Here is a 12,049-nt window from a genome sequence, read left to right on the forward strand (position 1 = left end):
GCTAATAAAGCGAAAGAATGAAACATTGAAATAAAAATATAATAAAAATATGACTATTGAAAAATTTAGCAGTAGTAGCTACGTTAAAAGAATGAAGATTTGCCATCTACAAGATATGACACTCAAAAGTTATTAGCTAAATTGGATTAAAATCAATATCTGAAATCAAAATATGATATGCTTTCTCATTTTTTTTTTACTTTTTTATAATATTGTCTCTAATCTGAAACAGTATAAATAATGTTAACGTTTTAATCAGCATTGAATAATCTGTCGTTTCCCACTTTTGGTTATTTCTGTTCGTTATTTTTGCAACTATTTCTGTTTCCCAATACTTGATTTGACAATTAAGTTACCTTTGATTTTTTTTATTTTAGAATTAACTGCACAGTAAGAAATACACATATTTTTAACTTGAAAGGAGCTTACATGAATATATTCTAAATTGCAGAGATTCTCATCGGAGTTCTGTAGTAAACTAAATAAAAGTTAATTGAGTAAATGAAGATTTATTCGCAATGAAACGAAGTTGTCGTATAAAGTGCGAAAAGTAAGATATGACTGTGTGGAAAGTGTAAAATACGATTCTCTAGGGTATTCGGACGCCATCCGCTATTGTTTAATAAGACACCAGACTACTGAGTTGAAGGTGAAGAAGGGTTGAGCACGTCGGAGAGAAGTAATTAAAAAATGTACCGCGATAAAATAATATTGGCTACAAATTGCGTCGTACTCAGCGTAACCCCTTTCGTCTTTTATATAAGATATAAAATTTTATTCGCTTTCTCCCTGTATTCCAAGTTCATTTTTTCTTTTCTCATCCGAACGGTTCTCTTAAAGGGGAAGAGGGGAATATTTACTCGTCCATATCTTCATTTGCATTAGGAACAAATCTTAATCTAGAAATAACCGTCTTAACTAAGACGCACTTTCATTGCTGGCAGGCCACCCACATTAACGCTATTTTAATTTATTCTACACAAATGAGAAGATTTATAATTATCCTCATAATTACGCTTAATGCAGCTTAGCGTTAACGTACAGTGACGAGGTGTACACGCTGTTTTATTTATTATTCCGACTGTCTAAAAAATATATTTCTCTTTTAAACTTAATATAATAACGTATAATGATCCGCGTACTATGCATAGAGGTTGATTTACAATCAACCTATAAGAGTCGCATCCATGAAATGCCCGTGATACATTTCACGTTGATTATGTGTTTCATTGCATCGAAGCAACAGTCGCGTCACTTATTATATGCGGGTGCGCACACACCTTGATAGCTACCTACGTACATCTAAAAGATACAGGTATATATGTGCACACACAGCCTCAGGGCGTTCGCTCGTTTTCATCCCGGGAAGGCGACGGAAACGTTATGCAAATGGGTTTTTGCGGGGAGAACTTTCGTCGGTAACGTGAGGAGAAAGAGAGAGATAGAGAGAGTGAGTGAGAGAGTACGGTGAGGAGCGAGGGGGGAGGGGGATACTCGGCGGGGTTGAAGCGGGGCGAATCAGTCCTCCACCTTCTCCCGCCGCGGGATCGGCCAAGAGCCCGGATCATTTTTACCGAAATTAAATCGAAAATTAGACTCGCATTAAAATTCGCTCTCGATAGGGCTCGCCCGAATCGCCGGTGGCTGAGCAAGCGGAGACGGCGCTCGTACCCAGAAGCGAAGAGGAGACTCGTGAGGAGCGGTCGCGAGGATCCGACGAGGACGCGGGGATATACAAGGGACGAGAAACAGAGGAAGACAGATAGAGGTAGACAGAGGAAGCTTCGGGGGTTTAAACCGAAGGAATTCCTTGCTCATGCAAATCGGAGATTCGCAGGAGTCGGAGAAGAGAGACGGGATTGTACGAGTTAATCAGGAGCCGCTCACGCGGAAGCTAGCGGAAGGGCGCGGTTGAGAACCGCTGCGAAGTAAGAGAATGTAAGGAACATTTAGAGATCCAAGACATTCTTTGGGTTTTCGGTCGGTCTAGTTCGCTGTGGGATCTCTGGATTATCATGAAATTTTTATAAAAAATTAGAATTACGATGTGTTGCCAAATATGGTATCCGTTACGATTAATTTTGAGGTAAATAAATTCATTAAATTTTATCAAAAATTTTGATTTATTTTCATTACCGATCAAGTTTGTCGATAAGTCGGAAAAGTAAGACAATGAAGATAAAATAAGACATTGAACGAGAAGAAAGGAGAAGAATAAGAAGAGGGAGAAGAATAAGAAGAAGGACGAAATGAAAAAAGTTCGCTCACGCACAATCGCGTATAAATCAAGGTGGTTAATAAGTAAAAGCAAAGGGTTAGGCTTCCATGGTGATGTTGGGTTTAATACAGAGTTTGGGGGATGCGCTTACGGGGGGTTGGATCTGCACCAGGTCCAATTTACGATTCATTTCGTCGAAACGGCCGCCACCGTCGGTGCGCCTTATATCGCCATTTTACCGATCTGAATAATTAATTTTAATAACGAATTTCTATCCACCTTCCCCTCCGAACCCTGTACCCCTCGTCGAACTCGGTTACTAACCGCTCGCCTCGCTCGTTCCTCGGGAGCAAGGAAGCAGATGAGGAAAACTCCTGCCTCGGACGTTTGACGTAAAGCCTCTATTGTCGGATACATTTTTAATCGTCGAGGGAGGCAACGAGCGCGCGGCTCACGATCCGCCCACAGCTTTTCTGATACATCCTCAACCCCCGTCTTAAACCAGCCCGGAAATCAATTACGCGACTCTTCAAGAAGAGTTCCTCGACGCGATACGTAATGCTGCTTTTCACGATTCTTTCTGTTGCACATGGCTTTTAAGGAATTTTCTTTATTGCGCTTGACTTTGTGCGGCGCAATTTATATTTAATTGCAAATGTTTGATTCCTTTGCGACACAAAATACGATATTTTGTAAAAAGAAGTGATTATATCAAACGCATACAGATACAATACATGGTATAAGTAAACATTTAAATTTTTATTTATTACTTTACGTCTTAAAAATCGACACGGCACTCTAATAAATGGAACGTCTTGAAGGCTGCGATATGATAAAGTCATACGGTGCACACGAAACTGGAAAGGATAATTATATGAGAGATAAAACAACGTGAGCGCCGAGCATTAAACCGATCGATTCAGTATTACGAGCCATGTACAAGAGATCGAATCAGCGATTGGACATATTTATACGAGGCAATCGGCGTACGCCGACGGCCGTTCTTTCGCGCGATTAACGATCGCGGACGTTAAATCGCTGACTTTCGAAGAAGCTCACTATCTCCGTTATGTCCGTGGTGATACACGAGCCTGGAACGGATAGTTAATTGTCGGGGAACTCTCTTGTCAGTTATGGCATTCCGAAAGCCTTCGATCGAGAGGAACGTTGCACTAAAGTTAAAGAACGAACGGGCATTATTTCCAGTGTATTATCGAAGCTCGCTTTTATAGCGCGAGATTATGGACGTGCATGGCTATTAAATGATCGTGACTGCGAGCGGAGATCGATTTTCCGTCTCTATCTTCGCGGCAATCTTATTTGCAAACCGAGCTAGAAATTATCACGATAAAATCTAAGGTAAGATTTTTGATATTTCGAAATAGAATTTTTATTATAGGCAGTAATTTCCACCTGTTCTTGCGTATATTGCATAATGTTCATTACAATTTAATTCTGATTGTGATTATTTTATCAAAAATATTGTATACACGCGATTCATTTATTGAATAAGAATCTTATCGATTCTGATCGAATGCAGATTCCTAGTATTTATTTTAGGTTAGATTTTTTTTTTTAATTTTAGAAAATGACTTTGCCATAAAAATATGTATAAACTCTTTCAGTTAATATTCAATTATATAAAAAAAATAGAAGAAAAAAACATCATATTTTAGATATAAGACATTTGTCCTTTTATATTTAATTCGATTTGCTATCTTTGTTTCAAAGCTGAATCAATATGAAATAAAAATATTTTCTTGATTTCAATTTTACAATTAAAAAAACATACGGACTATACGATAGCTCGGTTATCACTTTGGCATACTTAAAAAAAAAGATACCCGTAAACGACGAAGATATCGAACGATGCCAACTCGATTCGCCATGTCCTTACAACTATACGGCATGGTGTTGCGACGGTAGATGGTGGTGGTGGTAGTGGTGGGCCAGTGATATACAACGCTATCACCCTCGTATTTACTGCAGTGTCAAACCAGGACGACAACTTGGTTACAAATTAGTGCTTTACACCGCGCGCACGGTCCCGCTTTTACACCATACGTCCGTTGTGTATGTATAATACAGTGTGTACGTATGCACGTACTGGTGCCGGGTCCTCCGACGAGGTATACGAGTCTCGTATGTTTATGTTCCTGGCAGCTGTGCGGCAGAACCTTGCCAATATTGGTTCTCAATTTAATGATCGACCAATTGCGCGCAACTTTCTCCGCGTGTTTCTCGCCGAGGGAGGTTGTAAGCTCACAAACTGCCAGTTGCCAGTTGCCAGTCGAATATTTGGAAGACGTATCAAGATTGGAAGATTTGCTAAATTGTTAAATAAAGTTTTCAAAGTAGGTCAGTTATTAAATATGATAAGTGTTCTAAATTTATTATATCAAATATGTATGATGCTTGATATAGAGGCGCAATATTAAATATATGTGCACCAATTTTTCATGTGATACAATTTAAAAATATTTATCAAGATTAAATAATCGTTTAACACCATGGATATAATGAGGGCCAAGTGTGATTATCCATAACTGTGATCATTCTTAAAATCATTCTATTCTGGTAACGAAGTGTATAGATAGGGAATCTTTCTCGGAAGTTAATACAAGATCGATCTCGAAGGGAGAGGATCGGATCTTGGCTGTAGGAAAGCCGGCGGACACGGCGCAGTAAGATTTCACGCCGTATCCATATCACGGCTTTTAAGATCCTGTCTGAGAGTCTGAACCAAGATGTATAGCATCGATGGCTCGATAGAAGGGACTGAGAACCTCTCTCGCCTCGTGGAAGAGGCGATATATCAGCCGCGGGTCAACAATGTGTAAGCGGTATCGTTCTCGAACCCCCAGGTCGAGCGACCTAAGTTCGCTCTCAGTGACACTTCTGGAGTTTCTGCTTCTTGGACGGTGCACACTCAAGATATATGTTATTAGCCGCTCGTGTGAGTGCGCGCTACGTACATGCATGGTATTCGGACTCAAAATCTTTGGATGCAACATATAGATTTGTTAAACGAAACTTTAAATTATTCCGAAACGATCACTATTTCAAAAAAACTTAATTATCCTTCTATCACTTGATAAATTCTATTCATTTCTTTTCGATAAAAATAAGTAATAAACATTATTCATAATTACGAGAGGAATCAGAGCGAGTTAATTAATCTAACAATACAAAAAATAGTAATCTGTCTCTTCAAAATAAATTACAAACGCTTAATTTATTTGATTATGTTTCCGTGTTTAATTTTAAAACGATTTGGTAATATGTCATTAGAGTCAATAGCTAAAAATATTACACGTTTCTGACTCATTTGTCGGTGCTTATCTACACACACGTGATAGAGGAAAAAAGTGTGGTTGGGGGCTCGTGTTATGAAAATTTGCTCCGTCATTAGCACGAGTTGATAAGTGTCGCGAAGTGCGTCACGCGCGACCACTTGATCCGCTGGCATTAAAAGTCAAATGCAATAGATCCATTCACCGGCCATAATTACGGGGAAGCCTGGCTGCCGCATACATAAAAGCGTTCGTTATTAAAAAGTTTAAATGTCTATTAATTACTCGACGTTATGCCGGGCCGCGCCGAACAACTGTATAAAATGCATTTAATTATCGTGCCGCGCTGAATGAGGGAAATCAATGGGTTTCCCTTTAGCGAACCAACGGCGCTGGCGAATATTTCTTTTTTTCCCCTCAAAACCTCAATTTGTTGCTACCACGTTACTTCACCGCTCCAACCCCGCGTCTACCCCGTTTACCCTTTCCAGTTACGCTCTCGTGAACCCACCCATCGGCCATGCCGGTAATGAGGGCGACACCTGAATCCGTGATTACATCCCGGCAATGAAAAGTAATTTGTCGATTCACAGCATGATGGACCCGTTCGATACCACTACCACATTTCGTACTTTTTACGAGTGAAAAGCATTCCGCACGCGGGCCCATTCGCTTTAGAGGAACGTTTTGTCTATATTTGTTACATCTGATGTGCGTTGTGGAGAATCGTATTTTTTATTACCAGAATTAGATATTTGGAAATCATTAAAATTATTAATAATTATTTATGCATCATAAAAATAATTCAATATTCGTAATGTCTATGATAACATATTTTCACAAAAGAAAGTTATAATAATGGAAAAAAGCTTTAAAATACATAATGACATAACATATTGTGTGTGTGTGTGTGTGTGTGTGTGTGTGTGTGTGTGTGTTTATATATGTATGTATCACATATATTTACATTACAATAATCTAAAAATAATCTAAAATATTAATTATACATAATTATAAAAATAATTTGATTTTTGTGCTTTTAACATAAATATATTCTTATGCATTTTTGTTAATCAATTTACATTTTTTGACGAATAGTGAATTTCGTATTCCAAATTCATAAGAATATTTGAAACTATAATTCTAACAGTTAAAGACTGCTGACGGTCGGCGGAATGTATTCTCGGAACGAAGGAATATCAGAACCTAGGTTGCTTGCAACCCTGCTCCACCATGGTGTCAGTGAGTCTGGATCGCTACTACCTTATATTTCACGTCAAAGTCTTTTGCATTCCTGAATGCCACCTGATCCATGTACCCCGCTTCGAAGCCCGGCTTTCGAGATCCACCGTTCGGCTTGGTCCGCCGTCGAATTCGAGTTTGGTCGCGCGCGCAACACGTCGTAGAATCTTATTTCGAGAAATCGAGCCTGATCGTAAAGTGTCATAACTTTTTTCGACGCCCATCTCGACATACCTGTGCGTATCGTATCTATACGACGATCAAATTGCTTTCTTCAGATTTTGTCAGCCGAGCGAATCACTAAATGCGCGAGCATTAAGACAAAACAAGCAGATGCATTAAATGTCAAATGCATCTTAAATATGAGTACATTACTAAATATTAAATATGTGTACATTACTAAATATTAAAGTAGTATTTTAGTAGTACATTACTAATTATTAAAGTAATAATATTAAATATTGCCATTATAAATACAATCTTTTATGTAAGATCTACATTAGTTCTATTTAGATACATTGTTATGTATGAGATTTTTCATATTGCTTCCTATATATGCGTGTACAAGTAATGTAAATAGTTTACTTTTTATGATTTTATGAAATTTTATAAAATAATAACTTAAATATTTTAAAAATAATTTATTTTTATAGATAATTTTATAATTCCAGCTTAAATAATTGAATTATCTGCAATTTTTTTCCATGGAAAGGTCATGTTATCCAGAAGTTTATGTCAGCTGGAAGTTTACGTCACACTTACGTTTTTGAATGATTTTAAGACAAATGATATCAATTTGTAAGTGACGAGAAGTAGTATAGCATACACACGTTCGATCAGAATATCTTAAGTCATGGATATTTTAGGTACCGAGGATACCAGTTGCCCTCCTGGTGCGAAGACGATTTAAGGTCTACTGGTTGGGCACAGCACACCCATGGTGGTCTATATCAAGACAGAAAATCCACTCGATACAATCCTACCTCCGTACGAAGCTTACATCGCGTAATGCTATTTTATTTCACTCCTTCGCACGACTTAAAATTACATTTAATACATTACTTAGCTTTTTTCTCTTGCGAAAAAATAACAATAATAAGTATAGGAAATATAGTAGATATTTTTAATATATAACTTGGCACTATAATTATATATATATAGAATTCAATACATTTAACTTGATTCAAACAGATGGAACTTGAAAAATTAAAAATTTTATTTTATTTCTTGTTATAAAATTAAAAAATAAATTTATATCAAATTTAAAATAAATAATATAAAGCATTATTATGATCATCATGCATAAGTATTTGCAAATATATTGATACTAATAATGCTGCAAAAATCAATAATTATTCATTCTATGTTCTGTTAATATAAATCAATAGATTCTGTTATTGTAATTAGATAGAAGATTCACGTGACTTCAAAAATAGAATAGCAACCACAAAACAATGTGCACTTCCTGCGACAAGAAGATCCACTATGTATCACGATGCTGCATGATACACCATCTCGAAGCGGATGATCAAAAGGTGAGGGGTGGGCCTGGGTCAGGGTGGGAGTTTCGGTGCATTTTGGTCGCCAGCGATAAAGCATTTTTATGTCCTTTCTGGTCGTTTGATTTCGAGATTAGCCGGGAATTTTAGGCGAACCCGCATATCACCGTGATTTACGTCGAACCGGCGTTTCGACGTGGAGAACGCCGGTTACCGCGGTCAAGTAAAAGTAAATTTTCTTAAATTTCAAATTTATACGCACGATCTTGTCATAATCTTGATTCTGACGCCCGGTCGCGAAGCTATTCGCTCGTTTCCCATTCCGCATCGGCACGGTGGGCTTATTTGTCAAGAATCCTTGCACATTGCGAGAAGTTAAAAGAAAAAGAAATATATAAAGATAAGGAACGGAATAAAGAAGAAAAAGAAGCGATAACACAAGAAACATAGTAATACTCTAAATCACGACGTGATAACAAATTAAGTTTTCGGCGTCAAAACAAGGCGAATTAATTCTTACAAAATTTTATTTAATTCATTATCGCTTTGACCAGCAATATTCTATAATTTTTCTATTTCTATTTCCTTTACTTATAACTTTTCCAATTCTTTCGATAGGAACGAGAATTTTGTATACGGAATGTGAAATCTGTAAAATATTATCAATGGTAAATCGTCAATCGAATACAAATTATCCGCGCGTATCGTCCACCAATAATCGTTACAGACGTGCACGCGAGACCAAAAAGAGAACATCGAGAACGAAGAAATAGAGGCGACACATACTCGCGGACACACAACTTTGCGCGCGACAGGTATACATACACATTTTACCTGTGCGGCGAACCTTTCGAACACCATCGGCGTATCGTCGCAACCCGAGAAAGAACTCGCTCACTCACTCGCTCGCTCGCTCGCTCGTTCGCTCTTACGGTGCCCACCGCGGGCCCCATAAATATCTCATTTTTATTTTGAATGGGAAAACGAACGATGGGTCGATGCCGCGCTTCCCTACTCCGCACTAAATCAGCGTTACTTTATTAAGTATTACCTTTAGTTAACAGATACTTAATCAAAAGGTGCACGCGGTACGCCACTAATTTGACTTTGGCCCCCATAAATATTCGGGGACCGCTGGATGTGTACGGGTCTGCGTGGCCGACGGTACCGACCATCGGGTTCGGCCGATGTTGCACATCCGAAATACCGGACGTGCGGGCCGACCGATGGACGGACGGACGGACGGACGGACAGACGACCAATGGCTTTTGTACCGATAAAATACTTCTGTAATTAAATGCGAACGGCGCGCATTCATCTAACTGCCTATGCGCGTTCCCGCGACGTACGTTATCGATCACAGCTTTCGGGAATTTATAAAGCACGGTCGATGGGACGCGCGCGGGATGCTTTCGAATAGGAAAATGAACGGCCGGTAAATCGAGAGTGGCATTAGGGGTACATCATTCGTTACTTTGTTGACAGCCCGACCCAACTTCTTTACGGTCCATTTCATTACAATATGTAGTGGGAATATTTATATTTTTCGCGCATTGCAGATTGTATAATAATTCGTGACGATCTTTTTGCTAGTCTTAGAAATAAAAAAAAAAAAGACAAAAACGTCTCGTTAAAATTGGATATAAATATATAAATATGAGATATGTTCTGTCATTCGATAGCTTTAGACTCTTTTGTGGGAGTTAGGCGATCTCAGACTGCTTGCCGCGTCTCGACGAAACTGCGCTGCGGCCGCAGTCTCCTCGTTTATTGTACATAGAGACGCGGAAATTGTGCGGCCAAAGCAAAGGCGGTCGGCTCGCGGTTCGGTAAACACTAAACACTCGTTAGCGTATAGATTGAAACGCAATCTGTATTCGGTGCGGCTACCACACGGCTACGAAGGAAGACGAAGGCAGATGCCGCAGAGAAGTGACGCAGACAAAGAGAGCCGGGCTAACTCCGCGGCGACGCGGAGGGAGGAAGGACACGTCGGGGGTTGCCGACGCAAGGGTAGATTCTACAGCCCAAAGAGCCCGAGGCCCCCCACTAATTGATTTGTGCTCCAGCTTCAGCGGCCCTCTCTAACTCCGTTCTCTATCTCCTCTCTGTCTCTCTTCCCCTCGCAACATCGGCGCACACATCAGGACACCATAGGTAAATCCACACGTACTAAATACGCTACCGCTTCGGCTACCGACCACCCTTTCCTTTCCGGTGGAGGAAACAGAGGTCACTCCTTCTGCATCAAAGCTTCAAAGGACTGTTATCTTACGGGCAACGTCGTGGACGGCTGCGTGCTGAGGGTAGCTAATTGCGAGATACGTGCGCACTTTCGATGCCACCCTTCGGCGATCACGCAGCGAGCTTTATAAATCCGGAAGCCGTTACGAAACCCGGGTAACACTAACCCTTTGATATCAATGATTAATTTCAGTTTATTCAATATTAACAGAAGCAGCTATAAAGATTGTAAAAGCTATAGATTTAAAAAAAATTTTCTAAGGACGGGAAATCTTATTTTGTAATCTCTATACTCTTGCGTAAGGTGACGAAGTAATTACGAAACTTTATTAACTGAACGTTATCTATATCCGTTCGATTTATTTCACAGCGTGTATGATGACAATGCGTTGGCAAATTGAGAGGGGACATTTCTACTATAATGATATTCGCTGTTAATTGCATAGTCGAGCGACGCCTTCGGGTTCATCGTTTAAGGTAGAACGTAACGAGGCGCTGCGCTGGCGGACTCTTTGTTCCATCCTAGGACAGTCCACTTTGCTTTCGTCCTGGATTTTTTCAGTCTTAGGTAATATCCTACGTAACACAACATCCTCTCTTACTCATTCTATCTCTTTCTCTCTCCCCCCCTCCCGTCTCTCTCTCTCTCTCTCTCTCTCTCTCTCTCTCTCTCATATCCTTCTCACTCTCGTCTCTGTCCACAGGCTAACGCAAACGAGCTTTCGCGCAGCGTGTGATACCTCCACTTTTGCATGTAATGCGTATGCGCACGTACGTGGAAATAGGTATTTTACATATGTTACTTTGACACCCGAGTCTGGTTAAGACGTCTCACGTCGACGATGATTACAGCACGCTGCGCGACGACAAGATAAACATGATTCTGTACGCGCGGATGGTGGATGTGAGATGTGACTTAACTATCATTCTATCGTCATTTTCTCCAATATTCCAGGTTATCGAAACTGATTTGATGAAAAAAATCTCACCGCATATCTTCTACTTATCTATATTTCAAAAATTTAAGATCTCATTTCTTTCATCATAAATTATTTTATTTATAAAGCAATTAACAGTAAAACTTTTACAAATGCAAACATCTATCTTTTTATATCTTTCTATCATCTTAAATATCTCAAATATATATATATATATATATATATTTGCAGAGAAGAGAGAGAGAGAGAGAGAGAGAGAGAGAGAGAGAGAGAGAGAGAGAGAGAGAGAGAGAGAGAGAGAGAGAGAGAGAGAGAGAATACTTGTTTCTCATTTTCTTTTCACGATTTTCTGGTCAAAGCAATTTTTATTAACATAAACATTTATCCGAGTTTTATTGTCAATAATTTTTGGATATCATGCACGACAAATCTATTGTGTTTACACGTTATTAGACAGTCGACGGATACATCTGAGAATCGCAGGTCGTGTCAACAACGACCATGATGAGGGCAAGCTCTGTCCCGGATAATTGGATGAGCTCTTAAACACTGCAAATTACCCCCGCGGCGACTTACTTATTATACTACGAATCATGTGGGACGATGAGAACGGGG

General features: G+C 39.3%; 2 protein-coding genes across 2 annotated transcripts in view; one reads left to right on the top strand and one right to left on the bottom strand.

Moving 5' to 3' along the window:
• The window catches only part of LOC105422581 (uncharacterized), a 532,825-nt gene that overhangs the window by 101,064 nt on the left and 419,712 nt on the right, over positions 1–12,049 (bottom strand). The gene's annotated exons all lie outside the window — the stretch shown is intronic.
• On the top strand, positions 414–9,797 carry LOC148936666 (uncharacterized). The gene is made up of 3 exons (XM_089076408.1): positions 414–7,551; positions 7,620–7,758; positions 8,161–9,797. Exons 1-3 carry the CDS (start codon positions 7,469–7,471, stop codon positions 8,257–8,259), a joined length of 321 nt encoding a protein of 106 aa, XP_088932534.1. The 5' UTR covers positions 414–7,468; the 3' UTR covers positions 8,260–9,797.

This window comes from Pogonomyrmex barbatus, unplaced genomic scaffold, assembly GCF_055798465.1.
Source record: "Pogonomyrmex barbatus isolate J1 unplaced genomic scaffold, ASM5579846v1 scaffold2, whole genome shotgun sequence".
NCBI classification, from domain to species: domain Eukaryota; kingdom Metazoa; phylum Arthropoda; class Insecta; order Hymenoptera; family Formicidae; genus Pogonomyrmex; species Pogonomyrmex barbatus.

Bases quoted from the DNA above. Each gene is read 5' to 3' on its own strand.
- LOC148936666 (XM_089076408.1), top strand. From the start codon at position 7,469: ATGTTATCCAGAAGTTTATGTCAGCTGGAAGTTTACGTCACACTTACG. The intron at 7,552-7,619 runs GTAAGTGACGAG...TGGATATTTTAG, and splicing joins AAGACAAATGATATCAATTT to GTACCGAGGATACCAGTTGC. The intron at 7,759-8,160 runs GTAATGCTATTT...TATTGTAATTAG, and splicing joins CCGTACGAAGCTTACATCGC to ATAGAAGATTCACGTGACTT.